The 22658-nt window shown below is 41.7% G+C and overlaps 1 protein-coding gene across 4 annotated transcripts in view; it reads left to right on the forward strand.

Moving 5' to 3' along the window:
• The window catches only part of MAP3K4 (mitogen-activated protein kinase kinase kinase 4), a 175598-nt gene that overhangs the window by 41682 nt on the left and 111258 nt on the right, over positions 1-22658 (forward strand). For all 4 annotated transcript variants that reach the window (XM_063443339.1, XM_063443338.1, XM_063443340.1 and 1 more), the window contains exons 2-5: positions 1302-2674; positions 14673-14930; positions 17520-17666; positions 21933-22090. In XM_063443339.1, coding sequence (XP_063299409.1) covers positions 1302-2674; positions 14673-14930; positions 17520-17666; positions 21933-22090 — 1936 coding nt within the window. The remainder of the gene's footprint in view (positions 1-1301; positions 2675-14672; positions 14931-17519; positions 17667-21932; positions 22091-22658) is intronic.

Here is a 22658-nt window from a genome sequence, read left to right on the forward strand (position 1 = left end):
TTGCTCCAGCCATCCTGATCCTCAGGAAACATAATATAAAATATATATGAAAATGATTACCTATGAGAACCAGGTTGAACAAATTTCTAATACGTTTTTACATATCTAAGAATAAAAAACTTTGTAGAGGTAAATGTAATTAAAACTTCCTCACCAATAATGGACCATATGGAAAATATATTTATCTACAAGAAAATGTGTAAAGTAACCTCTAAAGCTAATCGATTAATAGACACATTAAATGATAAACCAATAAAAATAATAAATTCATGGAAAAAAGTTAGATTTAGACATATCTCCATTAGAATGGTGTACTACTTTAATACAATTATACAAGAACATTCATTTAAACTTAATTGAGTGTCAATTTAAGATCCTGTATAAATGGTATTTAATACCTACTAGGCTATCAAATCTGTATCAGGATTATAATTCAAATTGTTGGAGGTGTGGGAACCATGTAGGATCTTTTATCCATATTTGGTGGGCATGTCCTTTGGTCAAATCTATTTGGACCTGGGCTTACAACATTTTTCGATTATCTGGTAATAAGTTAAAGTGGGCACCTGAAATAGCACTCCATTTGAAATGGAATTTAAAAACAGCAAATCATATATGCTTAGCTATCCATTGTTTGGCGGCTACTAAGATAACTATTGCTAGAAATTGGAGATCTTCTTCCCCTTTCCAAAAAAATAATTGAATTAATCAAATTAAATACCAATTACATATGGAAAAAGATCTTTCAAACTCCCACATATATACTTTTAAAAAACAAAGTATAAAGTATATATAAACATGGTTGGATAAAATTTAAGGTTTTTTTAACACTTGTCGCAATAAAATACACAATTGAAAGATACAAAGTAAGGTAAAGTAAAGTAAGGTAAAAATTCTCCTGCTCTGAATTAAAATTGATGTTATGTTTTGTAATGCCATGTTAGTAATTGTTATACGGTTTTAAAAAAAAAAAATGTTGCCTAAAATATTGACTACATGTAAGATATTTATGAATGTATTGAAGAAATATAAATGTCTTATGTAAAGCAATTGTATGAAGTGGAGGGCTTGCAAAGGCTTAAGATAAGAAATCTGCAGGTTTTGTAAGCTATTTTAGATATAGCACCAATGAAAGAATTTGCATAATTAAATGCATGCATGTGTTCATTAGTGCTATATCTACTGTAATTTATGTTTTTGTATTTTTGCACTGGAGTGTCCCCTTAATGTATTTTTTTTTAATAAGCTTTGTTTTCCCTCGCACAAATTATTTGGTTATTGTATTTTCCTCTGTATTACAGAAAAAATGACTACACCGAATCAGACGCCTCACAAAGAAACTGGCAAAACCATCGAAAATGTAGAAGATCATAGCTATCGCCAAGAGAAAAAGAACAGAGTTACACTTAGGACAACTGAGCGAGATCTAAAAAAGAATGTTCAATCCTCATTTGTACTGGACACAGGCAGTGGTTCCTTGTTAAAAAAATCTATTACAGATGTTGACCTTAATAAACCTTACCTCAGCCTTGGCTGCAGCAGTGCCAAGCTACCTGTGTCTGTGCCTGTTCCAATAGCAAGAACCACACGGCAGACTTCTAGAACGGACTGCCCAGCTGACCGCCTTAAATTCTTTGAGACTCTGCGACTTTTGCTAAAGCTTACATCTGTCTCCAAAAAAAAGGAAAGAGAGCAGAGAGGTCAGGACAATAACTCTTCTATGTGGTTTAACCGTTCTAATGAACTGTTTTGGCTGGAACTGCAAGCATGGCATGCTGGGCGTAGTATAAATGACCAAGACTTGTACTTGTACACAGCACGTCAGGCCATCCCAGATATCATTAATGAGATTCTTACTTTTAAAGTGAACTATGGGAAATTGCCTTCAGTTGGTTACAGTGGCAAACTTAATGGGACATTAGCAGAGGGGCAGTTCACAACATCCCATGAAACAATAGGTCAGACAAGTTATCATGACCACATTCAGAAGCAACGAGCCTCTTTTGAGCAGGTTAAACAAATAATGGAGCTGTTGGAGTACATAGAAGCACTTTATCCATCTTTGCAGGCTTTGCAGAAAGACTATGAAAGATATGCTGCAAAAGACTTTCAAGCACGGGTGCAGGCACTCTGCTTGTGGCTTAACATAACTAAGGATCTGAATCATAAACTTAGAATCATGGGAACTGTCCTAGGTATAAAAAACCTTTCTGACATTGGCTGGCCAGTGTTTGAAATCTCTTCACCACGTCCTTCAAATTGCCATGGAGATGAAGATGATATGGAGCAAGAAGAATGTGCAAGTGAAGAGCTATCTGGACCTGGGACAGATGAGAGTGAGGGCGAGGAGCTTTCTGATAGCATGTTGGATGCTAGGCAAGATCATGTAAACAACCTCAACAGCAAGTTAAAGATCCATTTTAGCAAAAAGAACTACAATTCACAGACATTTGACAGATTTATGTCTGAGGATGAATCCTGCTGGGAGAATTCAGAATGCAGCCATGAAGGTGGCTGTAATAGACACTGTTTAACATCCATATACAGGCCTTTTGTTGATAAAGCTTTAAAACAAATGGGTCTCCGGAAACTGATTTTAAGACTACACAAATTAATGCACGGTTCTCTTAAGAGAGCACGCACAGCCCTAGTAAAGTCTGATCGTACTCCAGAGGTATGTATTGCTCCAGCTTGCCATAGAATTTCTTCCAAACTGTCTTTTTGAACTTTGCATTATGGCTGTTATACATAACATTTGATCTATGCATAATACCTGGTATGTTTAAGGGCACACCTTTGACAACTCTGAATTAGAAATGGAGATGGCTATGGAAATATATATGGATAGATATAGATAGATTATTTATATATATATATATATATATATATATATATATATATATATATATTATATAAAATCTATGCCTGTATGGGTTATGTTGTGCTGCAGGTACTTACAAAGGAATAGCTCCTGTAATCCTTTACATTGTTATATAGTGTAGTTGCAGAAATAGTGAAAACTGAGAATATAGGAATACAGTGCTAGTATAGAGTTAATATTTGGCTGCAAACAAGTTAGGATTCCCTCCCAGCTCTATCTGGGAAAAACATAAATATAACAGTAAAATAAGTTGTGCGAACCATAGAATATGAATTTTATAGTAAACCACAGACAATTTGAAGAAAAAGTGAAATACTTTATCTTTGGTTTTCAATATTTCTCAGATGTCATATAAGGAGAGAAAACAATGAGGTATCAAATAGTACAGTGTGACTGTACAAATGTATGTAGCAAGAAAAGATAAAAATGCCCATTCACACATAGAAGAGCTTCTTACAAGTTCTAGTATCATCAGCATATGACAATACAATCCCCTCTAAGAATTATGGTCGTCAGCGTCACCATAGAAGGTATGGAATGAAAAAAAAAAAGAGAAAAGACCAGTGGCGTACACACAACCCATGGGGCCCCGGTGCGAAAACTGATCCGGGGCCTCCCCCCGCGCGAGCGCTTACTCTGCGCAGGCTGGGGCCGCAACACATGGCGGCGGGCACCTGGTCGCAGGGCTGCGACCCGTGCGACCGCGGTATGTATGCCAGTGCATGCATAAACACATACACTTAAAGGACCACTACAGACACCCAGATCACATCAGCTCAATGAAGTGGTCTGGGTGCCAGGTCTCTCTAGTTTTAACCCTGCAGCTGAAAACATAGAAGTTTCAGAGAAACTGCTATGTTTCACTGAGGGTTAATCCAGCCTCTAGTGGATTTTCTGCGATTCTCACTGTGAAAATCACAGTGAGAAGACGCTGAACGTCCATAGGAAAGCATTGAGTAATGCTTTCCTATGGGCGGTTTGAATGTGCGCGTGGCTCTTGCCACGCATGTGCATTCAGAGCTGAGAGGCGGATGGGGACGGAGAGATCCCCAGCGTTAAGGGAGTCCGGCGCTGGAGAAAGGTAAGTGCTTAAGACACACACACACTCTCATGAACAGACGCACACATTTACTGACAGACACACACTCAGTGACAGACTCACACAAACATACTCAGTAACAGACACACACTAACACACACACTCTAACACTAACACACACACTCTAACACTAACACACACACTCTAACACTAACACACACACTCTAAGACACACACTCTAACACTAACACACACTCTAACACTAACACACACTCTAACACTAACACACACACTCACTAACACACACACTCACTAACACTAACACACTCACTAACACTAACACACTCACTAACACTAACACACTCACTAACGCACTCACTAACACTAACGCACTCACTAACACTAACGCACTCACTAACACTAACACACTCACTAACACACTCACTCCCTAACACACTCACTAACACACTCACTAACACACACACTCTAACACTAACACGCACACACTCTAACACTAACACACACACACTCTAACACTAACACACACACTCTAACACTAACACGCACACACTCTAACACTAACACGCACACACTCTAACACTAACACACACTCACTAACACTAACACACACTCACTAACACTAACGCACTCACTAACACACACACTAACACACACACACACTAACACACACACACTAACACTAACACACACTCTAACACTAACACACACTAACACTAACACACACACTCTAACACTAACACACACACACTCTAACACTAACACACACACACTCTAACACTAACACACTCACTAACACACACACTCACCAACACTAACACACACACTCACTAACACACTCACTCACTAACACACTCACTCACTAACACACTCACTCACTAACACACACACTCACTAACACACACACTCACTAACACACACACTCACTAACACACACACACTCACTAACACACACACACTCACTAACACACACACACTCACTAACACACACACACTCACTAACACACACACACTCACTAACACACACACACTCACTAACACACACACTCACTAACACACACACACTCACTAACACACACACACTCACTAACACACACACACTCACTAACACACACACACACTCACTAACACACACACACACACTCACTAACACACACACACACTCACTAACACACACACACACTCACTAACACACACACACACTCACTAACACACACACACACTCACTAACACACACACACACACACTCACTAACACACACACACACACACACACTCACTAACACACACACACACACTCACTAACACACACACACACACACTCACTAACACACACACACACACACACTCACACACACACACACACACACACTCACTAACACACACACACACACACACTCACTAACACACACACACACACACTCACTAACACACACACACACACTCACTAACACACACACACACACACACACTCACTAACACACACACACACACTCACTAACACACACACACACACTCACTAACACACACACACACACTCACTAACACACACACACACACACACACACACACACACACTCACTAACACACACACACACTCACTAACACACTCACTCACTCACTAACACACTCACTCACTCACTAACACACTCAAACGTTTTTTTTTTTTTAATTTAATCCCCCCAGCCTCCTTACCTGTGGGAGAGCTGGGGGGATTGCCTGGGGTCCAGTGGTGTTGCTGGCCAGGCTGTCACCCGGCTGGCTGTCGGGCGCGCGAGGGAGCACTGTCCCCTGGGTTCTCCCTCTTCAGCTCCCTCGCGCGCCGCGTACTGATGCCGGTGGGTACATACCTGGGTCGCAGGGCGGCCGGGCCCCCTGGTGGGCCGGGCCCGGTCGCAGCCGCGACCCCTGTGACCCTGGTATGTACGCCACTGGAAAAGGCACTGATATTGTAGTCATTTTTACACCAAAATAGGTAATAAAAAGAGGTGAAGAAAACTCATTCACAAGTGAGGAGCTTCCAACAAGTTCACAATAGACATTGGTAGAGGTACATTCTCTGCATAGGAATAGGACATATTTATTGTGAAGGTGCAGTGCAAGCAAATTGGAAAATTAAAAATGCTGAATGCAGAAAAAAAAACCAAAACATTGATTTAAAATGTGGATTTCATTAGCTACAGAACTGCCACCTGCATCCATACCTTTTGCCCAGAACTTATTCTCTTGTTAGTGCTAGGCATCATCATCATCCTCCTCATAGAAAACTAACCAGGTCAAATCTCCATTTCAAACTTTCTTATGAAAGTGGGTGGTGTAATTGGGTTTTGTATGCATCCATTAAAAGGTTGACTTATCTAAAGCTATTGTGAACTAAAATGATCAGATTAGGGACACTATAGTCACCTGAACAACTACAGCTTAATGTATTTGTTCAGGTGAGATCTATAGCTCCTTGCAGGCAATCTAATGTAAACACTGTATTTTCAGAGCAAATACAGTGTTTACATTGATAGGAATACCTCCAGTGGCCGTCACTCAGACGGCCACCAGAGGGACTTCCTATCATGCAGGGCCCTAAAAAGGCCCTGTACACGTCAGACGTATTAAAATACGTCTGACGTGTGCGCGCCTTCTCTCTCCAGCCTGTCAGCAGAGGAGGGGGGCGGGCAAAGACCGCGAGCTGAGCTGTCAGTCAGTCTGTCATGAATGCCGCCCTCTGAAGTATGTGCGCATGTGCGGCGAAGCCGCGCATGCGCACAAGGGAGCAATGAAGCTTCCGAATGGAAGCGTCTGATTGCTCCCTGCTCGCGCCTGCCTATTTCGTCATTTTGATGAAATAGGGGGCGTGGCTTCACGAGGCTTCCGGCGCTGGAATGAGGTGAGTAAAATATTCTCCCTGGAGAGTCCCTTTAAGGACACGGAGGCTCATATTATGCTTTATCTCTTTATTCATCAGCAACAAAAAAAGGATACTGTAAATATACAAAGGGAAAAAGGTTAACATGTACCCTAGAGGGTTAACCTCACTATAACATTTTATCCAATAGGAATGCTCCTTGTACTATGTCTCATGTGACTGTCGGCCAAACCTCTTAATGATGCCGATGAATATCTACACAAGACCGCTATGTACTACCAACTAGATGCGAAGGACAGAGACTCCTGAATGATCCAACAATGGAACTTAGCAGATAACTTGCAATCCTGTGTATTGAACCGATGTGGATTAGTGTGGAACAAATTAGGAGGCTGTAAAGACAGCGAAATATGTGGCTCTTGGATATTAAATCTTATCCACAAAGTATCAAGTATCATAATAGTATATCAGATTTTTTAACATTAACGTCAACAGAAATGAGTCAATTAGGTGAACAATAATACCCTAAAGACTGCATACTTTTTGTGAAAATAATACATATACCGCAGGGAGGGTGTAATATACCTGTATCGGGTGGGATAATACTCGCCTCAGTGTCCTTAATAAAATCATGACTTTACGTCATTAAATTAGTCAAATCTGGTAACTTTATTAAAGGACACGGAGGCTTTTATTATGCTCGTTCAAAGCTGTGCAACAAACCACAGTGGAAAAATGACTAACGGAGGAGGTCTTCTAGCCTGCAGCCTAAGGATGCCATGTCAAGCAGACGTCATGATCCATTTGACCCAACGAGATAAGGTAATTGCAAAAACAGTCTGATGTGGGCGTCGAAGGGCTAGAAATTAATCTGCATATTGAGGCTCATGTACTGAGGAGGTCTTTTCCTCATATTCCTTAAGACAGGCCACTGGGCAGAGGGTTAACATTATGTGCAAGAGCTGGATAAAAGACCAAGCTAATGGATGTTTTCGTACGCCTTGAAATGTCAAAGAAAACGCTATCTGGAGTAAAGGAACGTGCTGTACTGTCCAGTGCATGAACGTCTGAGACACGTTTGCAGGAGATGAGACAAAACAACATGACTAATTTTTTTCTGTGAGCTGTTTGAAGGAAAGGTTTTCATTTGAGGACAGTTTTCAAATAGTCGAAGGACGAGTCCTACCAGCCATAAGGAGGTATATTTAGGACGTGGAAGACTAGCAAACCTGAGTTGATCTACCAAAGATGTTTTGTGCTGGAAATCCGTTCCAAGTCTGGTGGCATCCCGAGATGGCTGATCTATATATATTGATCGAACGGTATGCTAGTTCCTGGTCCAAAGTGAAGTGAGGAAACTCAGAACATGACCCGCAGGTGCAGATATGGGATCCACGTGTTGTTCCATGCACCAACCATTCCATGAGTTCCAGGCATGGAGATAGTATTTCCTTGTTCCTGGGGCCCAAGCTAATAGCCTGGAATGTGCCTGAATTAGAAGTGGATGTTTGTTCCCGTTGGGATCCAGCAATGGGTCAGAGAAGACAGGGAGCGAAGTCTGGTAATCTATGGACATTTTTATGAATGTAGGGAATGATGGCTATGCTGTCCAGAACGGGGCTATGAGAATCAAGGAGGTCTGGTAATGCCTGAAATGTAAAAGTGTCCGAGCAATGAGAGAGAAGAGTGGAAAAGCATAATGGCGAGTTCTCAGCCATGGTTACAGGAAGGCATCTACTTCAAGAGCCTCTGGATCTGGTTTTCAGCTGAAAAATCTCAGTAGGTGGGAGTTCAAACGTGATGTGAATAGGTTGATCTCCAGATGGCCCCGAAGAGACTGCAAACAGAAGAAACAGAAGGATTCAGCCTCCAATCGCTGGCAACCCGTAAGTGTCTGGAGTTCCAATCTGCCACTTTGTTGGACATCCCCAGAATGTACTCAGTTTGCACAGAGATATTGCGATCCGGGCAGAATTGCCAGAATTCCTTTGTAGGTTTGCCAAAATTGTTGACTTTGTGCCCCCGAGGTGGTTGATGTACCGGACCGCTGAGATGTTGTCCTTCCGTAAAAGTATGCAGACATTGGTTGATCCACCCAAGAGGCTCCGTAGGGCAAATGAGCCTCCCAGCAGTTCGAGGCAATTGATGTGCATTTTTTGTTCTTCCAGGGACCATTTGCCACCAGTGGAGGTAGGTCCGCAGCGTGTGCACCAGCCGAGCGTATTTGCATCTGATTTTATGACCAAGTCTGGAGCGGTTCCAAAGATTGGTCGACTGTTTCACACCTCCATGTGTTGTAGCCACCACGGATGTTCCTCTTTGGCTGTGCAGTCGAGAGGAACAGAGTCTGAATAAGAATGACTGCAACAAAGGTGTTTGGCTTTCAGTCTGCCGATGCTGAGATGACGGCTAACGTCCAACGGATTTATTCTTTATGGATTTGATTTTAAAGGGTGGTAGTAGGAGTGCCCCAGACATGGAATCTATGGTGATTCCCATGAATTCTATGGATTGAGAAGGTTTGAAACCTAGGTTGCTCAGGAGAGTCATCGTTCAGGACAGGTGTACATGGAGCATGTGAGGGTTCTGTGCCATTACTAGTATATCATACAAGTATATATGAGACGAACTGCACAGAAGGGCCACTACTGGTTTCAGTAGTTTTGAGAAGCACCATGGGGCAGAAGAGACCAAATGGAAGGCATTTGAATTTGAAAATTGCAGGAATTGTTTGAGTCCTCGGCCATCGGAACGGTGAGGTATATATCCTGTAAGTCGAGTTTGACCATCCAGTCTTCCAAAAGGAGAAGGTCTCAAAGATGTGTTGGTATGTGACAAAAATGTTTAGAGGTCATAGATTGATGACAGGTCGAATGCCTCCACCTTTCTTGGGGACTAGGAAGAAGTTGCTCAGGAAACCTGGGGTTTGAGGGTGAATTTTCCGAGATAGCGCCCTTGGATGCTAGGGACTGTATTTCTTGCAACACCAGGTGTCTGTCATGTACTGAGAACACTCTGCAGTTGGGTTAAAACCTCTGAAGAGGATATAGTACGAAATATATGAAATAACCCAGGACAGTTTCAAAGACCTAAGCATCTGAGGTTAGCCTGCGCCAAGCATTGACAAAATGTCTTAATCAGCCCCCCACTGCAACTGACGGCAAGTAGCATGAAGTTGAACTTGCCATAAGGCCATAGGAAGAACCAATGGGTCCGCGAGACTGTTAAGGTCTGCCTCGGCCTGGGAAAAACAGTGAATTGGGTTTGGGCTCAGGTGTCAAAAACCTGGCGTGATCGGAGCCTCTGGAACCCGGTATGAACGCCAGGAGGAACTCTCTTGGAGAGAACTCTGTTCATATTGGTTTGCGCCTTCTCAAGTGCCGTGAAGGTCCATACGTATGTGTCTAACTCCTTAACAAAGTTTTCTCCAAATAGGAGGCCTTTTGCCTGTGGTCCAGGCTCTGAGATTGCTAGATTCTCAGAGCTAATGCCGTATTGGCATTGCCAAGCAAACGTATGGATCGTTGGATCCACCCCCTGATAGCTTACAAGTCTGCAGGGGTACCACCTGCTAAGGCTATCACGACCATGTTGAACATTTTTTTGCGATTGGTCCCAAGACATTCAGGATTTTATCCTGACTGTTCCGCAAGGAAACATCTAGGCCTTTTTTTGGTCTTCCACCCTGTTTTGCCCAAGAATTGGATGATTTTTCCACGTCCGACGTGGTACATGCCATATCTACCCCAACCTTTAGGTCAACACCAGGTCCGGACAAGGAGCCATGGTCAGGAAAATGTGTCTGAGTTGCAAGAGTCCTCATCGGACTCGCTCAGTGCCTCCTCTTGTTCCGATTGTGATTCGGAAGACTTGATAAGGGCTTTTGCCGTCTTGCAATTTCTCACCGATTTTGCCCAGTGGAAGGCTCTTCATTGAGGTGCAACCACATCCTCTGTGACAGGACGTACCCTGTCCGTCTGACAATTTTTGGAGGCATCCTCGTCCAATTGACGGGATTTTTTTGGGGGCAGATTTACGCCCACGGGTAGCTACCGGTTTAATCTCTGGGGGTTAGAAGAAATGAGAGTAGGTGGTCTCTGGGTGGATATTAGGTTTCGTGTGATAGATTATCAGACATGGTCCCCACAGCCGAAAAAGTGGCTGGTGTCCCTGATTTTGCCATGGTAGCATCCAGGAGCGAATAAAACTCTTCTGAATTCATTTTCTCCTGTGATGCTTCATCCAGCATGGCATATGTGGGTGGACTGGCCACCATCAGGGGCGTAGGGGATTTAGTGACACTAGTGGAAGATCCGGCGATGGAAACTTCCAACACGTTTGGGACTGCGTGACACAGTAATATAACAAGTGTATATGAGAAAATTATCCTGAGGATAGAGTTTTTCTCTAGAGTAGGGAGCTCACACCCACAGTGCTGGATAACAGTACTACAGTGGCAGTGAAAAAGAATATATAGGCACTGACCATATTTAGCAGGAAGGCTACTAGGCAAAATGACCAAAGGAAAACATGCTTACTGAGTGTTCCCTCAGAAATGGCTCCTGGGGAACACCATGAGGCTGCCCAGTAACACAGCCAACCAAGCGGCTTAGCCCCGCCCCCAAACAAACGATAATGGCCGCAGCAAAAGCATGGCAAAACTGGCAACCGCAAGATGGCCGCCGCAACGCGCACATGCGACGTGCGCATGCGTGAGCAGCGTCTGCCACAACCCACCGAAATAGCGGTACCCGGCAGTGAGAGGGTCACATGTTCTGTGCAGGCAGAGGAAATAAACAAATAAACAACCCAACCAGAAGGCGGAGGGGAGGGGGGGATGGGAGGAAATAGGAAACTGTGGTGAGGGAATGAGGGAGCCAGTAGGGCTCCCAGAGAAAACAAACGGTAGGAAACAAAACACTGAATAAACTAGGCAAATACAGTGATATATGATAAAAATTACTAAGATTTATACAGAGACTGTTGGAGTGATACTTAGCTGAGGAGGCAGCAGCAAAGAAGGAGGATTGGCTGAAAGTCACATGGGACATTATAGTACGAGGAGCATTCCTATTGGATAAGATGCTATAGTGTTAGTGTGGTTAACCCTCTAGGGTACATGTTAAATTTTTTCCTTTCTATATTTACAGTATCCTTTCTTTGCTGCTGAGGAATAAAGAAAGAGATAAAGCATAATATGAGGCGCCATGCCCTTTAATACAATTGTGGCTCAGTCAACCATTGAATGAGGTTGATTGCAGTTTTAATAAATAAGCCAGCGGCTATCCTTGCACCCACTGCAACACTTTGATTTTATTTTGTAATGCCTTCATGTCATACATAAATTAAATTGGTTTTAGTATAGGTTCTGAACTGTTGCTTCCTTTTCATCTTGAACCTTCCGTTCTATGTCTGGTCACTGCATCTGCTCTATGTCCATAAAATTAGTACAGATCCTTCAAGCAGTTCTGTCAGCAAAAATAAACTTACGGTAATCTAATTTTCTTCTCTGTAGCTCCCTGTGTCTGTTTTTTTTTTTTTTTTTTTTTTTTCTGAGCACTTGCATTTTCATAAAATGAATAACAAATGTGGAGTCTACTTGTCCTTACGGATACAGAGATGTAGAATTGATGTCCACATTGATATGGGTGGAGGGCGGGTGAATCAAGACTGCTTGTGATGCGAAAGGTGGAGTGGGGCTGTATAGTAAGTGGGTCAGTATCTGTGAGGGCAAGGTTTGATTAAATTGTACAATTTATACTTTTAAGTTTTGAGAGTTATGTATACATACATATACTCATGTATATTAATGTACATGTATTTTATAAGTATGGACACGCACATTACATGCAGGCTGCACACACATTACATGCAAACTGGACACACCTACTATGACAAAGGGAGAGACTACGATTATGCAAAGGGTAATTAATTCATAAAACTTTGAATTTATGCAAAATAAATCTAAATGGCAAATTTAAAGCAAAACTATCAATGTTCTAGCTATAACAAAGAGAGAATGTTTCCAGATCAGCTATTTTTGCCTCAAATATTAAATTCAGATTTACTTTGTGAAAGTGAGTTTAACCCCTTAAGGACCAAACTTCTGGAATAAAAGAGAATTTAAGGGGTTAATACAAGAAACCTGCGTTGGTCAAGGACCCCAATCTTTGTAATTGATATTATATTCTGTGAGGACAAGTAGATTGGGCTACCACTAGTGCCTTGAACAAGTAGATTTAATTTTTATTCCACAGCCCTGTGTATAGCAGTTGATGCATCAGGAAAAGTAGACATTTTCTTATTCATTTTATGAAAATGCAAGTCCTTTGTCAGTTACCAATCAAACTTTCCTACAGTCCATCAATAATATCATTACCACAGACGGGCAAAAATGTAATCCTTGGCAGAAGAGAAAATATGGACTTCACCCAAATATTGAAATCTGGAGCAAGGAAGATATTAGTATAAATCTTTACTATGTAGGGGGCATAAGGAAAAGGAAAACTGAAAAACGGACAGGGCTGTGTTTAGGAAAATAAACCTTGGGATTAAAAAGTTTGGTTTGGCTATTTCTTTACTATATCTTTAAGTACATGTGACTGAATACTATATGACCATGGTGTGCTTTATTTACATTAACCTTAATTGCTGTAGCACTTTATCCTGTGTTACGCAATAGGAATTCATTTTCATGAGTGCTTGTTTGATGTTCTTTTCCAGCTTAGTAGGATTTACAAGTTGATTATCAGAAAAAGTACTCCTTTATTTTAGTTGCATATTTTGCTTATTTTAACCTTGATCTAAAATTGTTAACTTATTTTTACCAGGGCTTTAAAGTTAAGAACAAAAAAAAGCTTTTTATTTCTTTTAAGTAAATGTTATTTTTATAAAATTGTCATACTATAATTTTTTGTTTTTATGGTTATTATAATATATAATGGGATATATAAAATAATCTTATCAAATCCACTTTAAAGTTGAGATATTCAATGTAGCTCCTAATGTAATTTTAAAGATCAATAGTTTTCTGTAGAAATGGTGTATATGAACCAGTTTTGAAAATGTGTTCAATTAACAATGATGTAGCAGTTGCCCTGATAGTAATTTTCATGAACACATTAGGACACTAAGCATCCTCAACTTTACCTAAACCCTTTAAGGAGGAAGGCAATTGTACAAGTTCTCAACCAAAACAAAACCTAGAATTTGAGATAAACGATGACTAGGGCACTATATCCTTAGTATTCCTAACACTATAGTGTTCCTGTAAAGTACTTTTGTTTCTGTGTATGCAGCCCTTGTCACACCTCCTCTGGCATGTCAACCAGATCTTAAAGCATACTATGATTACTTGGGACGTTCTTATCTCCTGCTTTAATTGAACTAACTGAATCACACAAATTAGGCTGTTGTAGTACTTAGCATAGCTATTACCACAGGAAGTAATGCATTCTAAATTAAACACATTGCAATGAGGGAAGATAACAAAAAATTGTAATTTTCTTGAAGGGGAGGCTGTATGAGTCTGTCATTGAAGGTGTGGCTAGGGCTGCATCACCAGTTTTTTTTTCATTTATAAATATGTGCCATTTTTAATTCGTCTATTTTATGTGTGTGGATATCTGCGTAATTTTATTTTTATGGTCCACTAGCTCGCAATATTTTTATAAACGTTTGTCTATACGGATATGTATTATAATACATTTATATGCATGTAATTTGTGTTAAATTACAGTAGTAATCGTTGCAGTCCTCCTTACCAAACTATACCAGATAACCAACTAAAGGTCATGATATGTGCTATAATGTAATACATGCTAATAATATAAGACTTAATAAACATTGTTTTTCTTTGTTCTGTCTGTTATGTAGTTTTCAGAATTCCCTGACCTTATGTTGTGCTCTGATTACTTGCCTGACCTGTTGAGGCAGTCATCTGGTTCCTCTCAGGACAATGAACCCACGTATGGTCCTGTTTCATGGGAAGAGTTGGAGTCCATGGACTTGCCGTCCTTTGAGCCTGCCTTTTTGGTGCTCTGCAGGGTCCTGTTAAATGTTATTCATGAATGTCTCAAATTAAGACTGGAACAGAGACCTGCTGGAGAACCCTCACTTCTGAGTATAAAGCAGGTTTGTAGATCTACACATTTATTGAGCTGCAGCTTTATTTCCACTGTACAGTTGTTTCTGAATTATTCTAGGCTGCCTTTTAGGTTTATCTTGTAGGGTTTGCTATCCACCTGAGTTAGTTTTAACTGGGCAATGCAGGTGAGAAACCCGACTATCATATGTTCAATATCCGTAGAAGTCAATAGCAGTAGATGATAGTGGTTCAGCAGGAATAACTCATTAGCTGTTAAAAACTATTTATAGATTTATAGATCTTCTGGATGCTGGGCTTCCTAGCAATCCACTAAATGGTAAGAATGTGGCAGTTGGCATATTTTTACGAAGAGAAGCCCAAGTTCATAAGCTAATATTCAGGTGGAGGTCTAATTACTTCTCCTTGCTATCAGGTGAGCTTCCTGAAAACTTTGACTAGCTATCAGACTTAAGGAGGCAGGAAAAAAACGAAGATATAGAGGTAGTCAAAGCAGTGTTAATTTTGGCGGCTTATTTCAATTTGGTTTTAGTCATAGTCGACTGAATCTCCAATAGGTTTTAGTCGACTGAATCTCCAGTAGGTTTTAGTCGACTGAATCTCCAGTAGGTTTTGGTCAACACGACTAAAATCTAATGAGTTCCGTTAAAGGTACACTATAGTCACCAGAACAACTACAGCTTATTGAATTTGTTCTGGTGAGTAGAATCATTACCTTCAGCTTTTTGCTGTAAACACTGTCTTTTCAGAGAAAAAGCAGTGTTTACATTACAGCCTAGTGATAACTTCACTGGCCACTCCTCAGATGGCTGTTAGAGATCCTTCCTGGGTCATGGCTGCCTAAAATGCATCCAAACATTCAGTATCTCCTCCCTCTGCATGCAGACACTGAATTTTCCTCATAGGGAGTAATTAATTCAATTCATCTCTATGGGGAGATGCTGATTGGCCATGGCTGTGTTTGAATTGTGCTTGCTCTGCCCCTGATCTGACTCCTTCTTAGTCTCAGCCAATCCTATGGGGAAGCATTGTGATTGGATCAGGCCACCACTTCTGATGATGAAATTCACAGGCAGAGGCAGCAGGTTCATACTTGAATACAAGTAAGATTTTACTATTTTTAGGGAGGCAAGAGGGGACCAGGGTGGCTAGATGGTGGTTTTAACCCTATAGGGTCAGGAATACATGTTTATGTTCCTGACCCTATAGTGCTCCTTTAAAGCCTATTTTTGTCTCTTTAGTCCCTTCCCCAGCCCCTCTGTGCCTGTGTCCCCAGCCCCTCTAGGTGTCTCTTTCCCAAGCCCTGGTCTGTCTCTTTTGCCCCTTCCACAGCCCCTCCATGCAGTGTTAATTTTGACGGACTATGAATAAAACTCAATTTTAATTTAGCCCAGAGAATAGTATGAACAGGGAATCGGCTGCATAGAATCAGAGGAGCTTCTCCATCATGCGACCTGTTGATCAGCAGCCATGCCCCGTCCCTGTTTTTTTTTTTTTTTTTTTTGTGTGTGTTTTTGAATTTGTGTCAGTGAGGTGCAGGAAAAGAAATATGATTATAGTGTTAAAAGTATTATTGTTCAATCGGCACATAATTTACCTTTACTAATTGGCAAAGACATTTCACAATTTTTATGCAGTCTGCCTTAACACCCGCCACACTCTACAATGCAGCACTCACACATATTTACAACCAGTATACATTAACGACCACCCATCACTGTCATTGTCACAAAACACTATATGATCCAACTGTAGTAAGGTTTACATACACAGTCTATCCATTGGTCAATTGATGCACGTTCCTGGACAGTCTTTTGTGGGTCTTATCTTTTGAGGGGCGGAGGAATACTTGTTTCCAACAGTATTCATTAGGCATACTCTGCCATGATCTTACAGGTTCCGAACCCATTGCATACAAACTTGGCCTCCACCCACACTGAAAGCTGTGCCAGATGAAAAAAAAAAAAAAAACCTTCCCCATGTATGCAAAACTCTTTTGCAGTTTTACTCAGATATAATAGGGGGAAAAAGCTCTCTGAGAGTGAAACGTGACAGCTTATAAAAAAAAAACACATCCTACTTCCTTGGAAGTCCAGTGTTTCGAAATACATAGCCGCTTTAATCATTGTTTTTTATAATTTAAGTCCTCCGTATAGCAAACAACATCTCTTGGAGCAAACCCATCAGGTGTGCTGCAGTGCTGTATGTGCTCTCACCAGGGGAAAACAATTTCTTCTTGACTCCAAAATGAAAGTAAGGCTTCACTTTGGATAATCAGGCTCTGTTCCCACATATAGCTTGTGTTTAGTGCTTTATTGTCAATGGTTTGCAAGCTAAAATGTGGGTTTTGTTCTTTAAAAAAGTCTATGTAAAACAAAAAATCTTTACTTTACAACATTTCTCTAGCACATGGAGAAAATTCAGTTTATCGTCACTTAGGAGGTCCAATTTCAGTTGCCAAAATTAACTAACTTCCAGGAGGTTCATAGTGTTACCCTGTTACTTTGAACAGGTACTCTTTTTAAACATTTTTGGAATTGTTTTGGCTGCGTGGCTAAATGTCTTATTACGATGTTTCTCATCTCAAAGTGCTAATTCAGTTGTTCTACTCTATACAGTTAGTACGGGAATGCAAAGAAGTGTTGAAAGGTGGACTTCTAATGAAGCAATATTATCAGTTCATGTTAAGGGAGGTATTGGATGACTTGCAGAAGCTTGACTGCAACATTGATTCCTTTGAAGAAGATCTACACAAAATGTTAATGGTAAGTGTGACTCTTGAGTGTTTTGACAATTGTAATATAAAGTCCTCACCCATTACGTATGCCTTATGTTTCTTCCCTACAAGGAGCTTCTGCTTTCTCCAAAAGCAGTAAAATTGTTATGGTCCCTAAACACGTGTTGGTTATCCGCAGTAAGATTATGGAGTTTTGGAGGTGTTAAAGGAACACTATAGTGTCAAGAATACAAACATGTATTCCTAACACTGTAGGTCTAAATAGCGGTTTAGGTTCATGGACCCACTTACTGCCCCCTCAACTGAGATCCTCAAAACTAATTATCTTAGCCAATCCAATGCTTTCCCACAGGAAAGTATTGTTAGGCTGTCGTGCATTACCATGCTGCACCAATTAGCGTATAGGAACATTCAGCGCCTCCATGCAGCACTAACCAGAAAGTACCTTTAGGGCTGTCTGACTGCCACTAGAGGTGTTACTTCTTTGCAGTAATGTAAACACTGCCTTTTCTCTGAATCCCTTTACATAAAAAAGAAATTCTGATTTTTATTTTTAAATTTTACATTTATTTTTTATACCCACTTTGCTTGCAAACAGGAGAAATGTTCCCATTTAAGGCACTTTTAAGCATTAGCTCACATGGAATAATAAGGTTCTTCGGCACATTAGTGTTTGTACCGTATTTATCGGCGTATAACACGCCCCGGCGTATAACACGCACCTCATTTCCAGAAGGAAATTCCAGGAAATTTCCACCCCTCCCATAGTATTCCCCCCCCCTCATCCCATAGTGTTCCCCCCCCCTTTCCATAGTAATCTCCCCCCCCCTCCCATAGTATTCTCTCCCCCCTCCCATAGTATTCTCTCCCCCCTCCCATAGTATTCTCTCCCCCCTCCCATAGTATTCTCTCCCCCCTCCCATAGTATTCTCTCCCCCCTCCCATAGTATTCTCCCCCCTCCCATAGTATTCTCCACCCCCCCATAGTATTCTCCACCCCCCCATAGTATCCTCCACCCCCTCCCATAGTGTCCCCCCCTTTCCATAGTATTCTTCCCCCCCCCTCCCATACTATTCTCCACCCCCCCATAGTGTGCCCCCCCCCCCCCCTCCCATGGTGTGCCCCCTCCCATGGTGTGCCCCCTCCCATGGTGTGCCCCCTCCCATGGTGTCCCCTAGTGCACTTTCCCTCTGTCCCATATTTACTTACCTGTCTTGAAGCGTGGGCCGGCTTCACCGCGCGCACCGCGGAACTGGAACTTAAATTTCAGGTTCCGGTTTCCGGCGGGACTGAAAGGAAGTGTGCACACAATAGTGTGCACACTTCCTTTCAGTCCCGCCGGAAACCGGAACCTGAAATTTAAGTTCCAGTACCGGCGGGACTGAAAGGAAGTGTGCACACAATAGTGTGCACACTTCCTTTCAGTCCTGCCGGAAACCGGAACCTGAAATTTAAGTTCCAGTTCCGCGGTGCGCGCTGTGAAGCCGGCCCACGCTTCAAGACAGGTAAGTAAATGTGGGATATCGGCGTATAACACGCACCCATGATTTTCTCCCTATTTTCAGGGAGAAAAAGTGCGTGTTATACGCCGATAAATACGGTATTTAAACTTGAAGCTTGATTGCACACATTGTTAAAGGATCACTATAGTGTCAGGAAAACAAACCCGTTTTCCTGACTCTGTCATCCTCAGGGTCATCTTCATCCTCAGGGTCCCCCTCCCGTGGCGCTCAAGGGGTTAAAACCCCTTCAACAGCTTGCCTTAATCCAGCGCCGGGCTCCCTGTCGCTGGTGACCTCTCCTCCCCCGCCGACGTCCGCTCCCGAGTGGAGTGGAATGTGCATGTGCAGCAAGAGCCGCGCGCGTATTCTAACAGTCCATAGGAAAGCTGTCTCTATGCTTTCCTATGGACGTTCTGCACGTTGGATGCGAATTTCACATCCAGCGTCGCAGAAGTGCCTCTAGCGGCTGTCAGGAAGACAGCCACTAGAGGTTGAATTAACCCTGCTATGTAAACATGTGAAGGGTTAAAATATGAGGGACCTGGCACCCAGACCATTTCATTGAGCTGAAGTGGTCTGGGTGACTATAGTGTCCCTTTAATTTTTTTTAACCCTGCTATGTTTACATGTGAAGGGTTAAAATATGAGGGACCTGGCACCCAGACCATTTCATTGAGCTGAAGTGGTCTGGGTGACTATAGTGTCCCTTTAATTTTAAAAGATGCAGCAGAAATACCCTATTTAGGCTTGTCTTCACAGTATGTCCTGTTCAAATATATTTCACAAAACAATGTGTAGCGGAGAGCCGATCTTGCACAGCTATTCTCCACTAGAGATCCCAGTGAGGCTCAGGAACAAGGTGATGTTAAGTCCACAGGCAAGGTTTCCAGCAGGTAAAGTAATACAGCAGTATCCCCATCGCAATCCCAATAACTGGACGACACACAGTTTCAGGAGTAGAACTGACAAGCTTTATTCCACAGTTCCTTATAAAGCCCTCTCCCATGCAAGGGAGGAGGTTCTATCACTTAAGACATTATCCAATCTCTAAGTAGTAACCTCCCACAGATCTCCTCCCCTCCTCCAGCATCATAATCCCCTTATCGTGTACACAGTTTTTCCCGAGTTTTGGATGTACCCTAAATACTTGGGGTACATCCACAAATCCAACATCCCCAGATAGCTCTATTCTGGGGGACCAACATACTTAAAAATTAGCCCATTCGGATGAAGCGTTCGGGAGTTATGGGACTTTGAAGTTTGGACCGACCGCAGAGGTAAAGTATCCGAAAACAGTTCCATGTATTCTGGCCCTGCGGTCGGTCACAAACAGGCGAATGCAAAGGGGTGAAATATTACTGCTAAGTGGCCTGACTGGGATTCGGATGAATCCCCTAGTTTGTGGGGTTCTTTCTACCGAACGGCGGGCCGTTCGGTAGTTTCCCCACGAAGTATTAGGAGTCTGGAGGTCTCAGCGGTGTTTGCCTAGTCAAGTGTCCGATTTTGGTTCCAGACACTCGACGGCAAAACACCGCTGTTCGGCAGTTTAAGATGGCCGCCGCCACGTGTTCGCATCCCGAATGGCGGCCACCCAGAGAACAAAGACCACACTGCAGGAATAGGTAATTACCCGTTTGCAACATTGTTGCAAACGGTAATTGAAGGCACACTTTACACGGGGTGGTCTGGTTGTTCGGTAGTTTCATTCCCTTGTTTTATTTGAATGATTCTACCGAACAACTAGAGGAATACAATTCTTTACATACATTTAACTGTCATTATAACCGGATACCATGATTTCTATACATGTTCATACACATTAAACCAGCCATATGACCAAATACACTTATTCTCATACATGTCGTGGGACAGCCCGGTACCAATCCGCTACACAATGTAGTGTACTTTGTCAGTTGTTTTGTGTGTATGTAAGATCGGAGTTATTTTTGGAGAAAATCTAAGGTGGTTGTTGTTAGGTTATGTCCTTAAATACCCTTGGGTTTTCTAAATAATAATTGATCTGAAGGATTCTGTACTTCAAAGTTTTGCATATGTAAAGTTATTTATGCTCGCCAAAGTTTTGTGGTTAGCTCATTGCATCACCCTGGAGCTATAGTGACATGGAAACCAAAATGTATGTGGTTATAACAGTGTATTTAGTTACTGTAAGCAAGAAAACGTGCATTTAACTTCAGTATATAAAAGTACTTGTTAATACAAGAAAAAATATATCCTTTCCTTTTTTTTATTCTGTCTTTAACTATTCAGATGTATAATAATTTTACATTTAAATGTAAATGAGATGTTGCTGAAATGATAATATAGTCCTAATAGTTTTTCTGTCTACACATCCATATTTAAATGTTCTTAACAGTCTTAATGGACTGGAGGTTTATTGACTTTTAAAGGAGCACTGTAGCATTAGGAATATAGTGATGCTATCACATAAGCCCATACACTAACATGCACACACTGGCCCCCAAAAGAGACACTGTCCCCGACATATACACACACAAACTACACATTCTGACACTCACACACATTACAGATTATCTGTGCTGATGTTCAGTGGATATGCAGCCTGTCCCGTGCTCTCTCTGCCCATTATTAGCATGTGGCTGGGCTAAAAGAATAAATCTTTCTGCCTGGTTCTCAGGACAGCATGTCCCAAGTGTCAGGTGATATAAATTCCAGATCCCTGAATATGGAGAATAATGCAAATAAAATGTGCAAGCTATATCGCATGTAAATGCAGTTTGTGTTTCTGAAACCTATTTCTCCTTTTTGTTAGGTATATTTTGATTACATGAGGAGCTGGATCCAAATGTTACAGCATTTACCTCAGGCCTCTCACAGCTTGAAGAATCTACTAGAGGAAGAATGGAATTTCACCAAAGAAATCACCCCCTATATAAGAGGTGGGGAGGCTCAGGCTGGTAAACTTTTCTGGTAAGGAGTGCCTTGGTTCCACAATGTGGATGTTCAATTTTTGTTTTTTGTTTTCCATTTTTAGACTAGTACAGTTAGGAATACAGAAAATACTAAAGTACCCCCTAAATTAAATGAAAACATAGTAGAAAATGTTTTTTTACTTGCCTTACCTTTTTCCTGGTTGCCGGCTGCTCCTTCTCCTTAAAGCATCACTCCTGGCTTTTTGTTCACTCCAGTCCAGTGCTTTGCATAGAGAAGTATGTGCACAGCGAGTGATGTGCTCATCCAATCAAATTCTTGCCTTTAATCGTTAATTGATGACCGTAACATCACAAAACCAAAAAGTTCAACTCTGTTTGAAACGTGGAAGTGCCTGTAGTGGCTGTTAGGAAGACCGCCACTAGAGGCGTGTTTAGCCCTGGAATCATAAGTCTTAGATGAAGTGACCTATGTTATGCTTCTGTTGCATAATTTGTTTTTAGATTCTAATAATTTATTCTTGAAGTGTTCCTTTACAACAAATTGTACATCACGTTTTACTCAATGGAGTGATTGACAAAGAAGTGACCGTGACTAGGAAATTATT

The sequence above is a fragment of the Pelobates fuscus genome, chromosome 2, assembly GCF_036172605.1.
Source record: "Pelobates fuscus isolate aPelFus1 chromosome 2, aPelFus1.pri, whole genome shotgun sequence".
NCBI classification, from domain to species: Eukaryota; Metazoa; Chordata; class Amphibia; order Anura; family Pelobatidae; genus Pelobates; species Pelobates fuscus.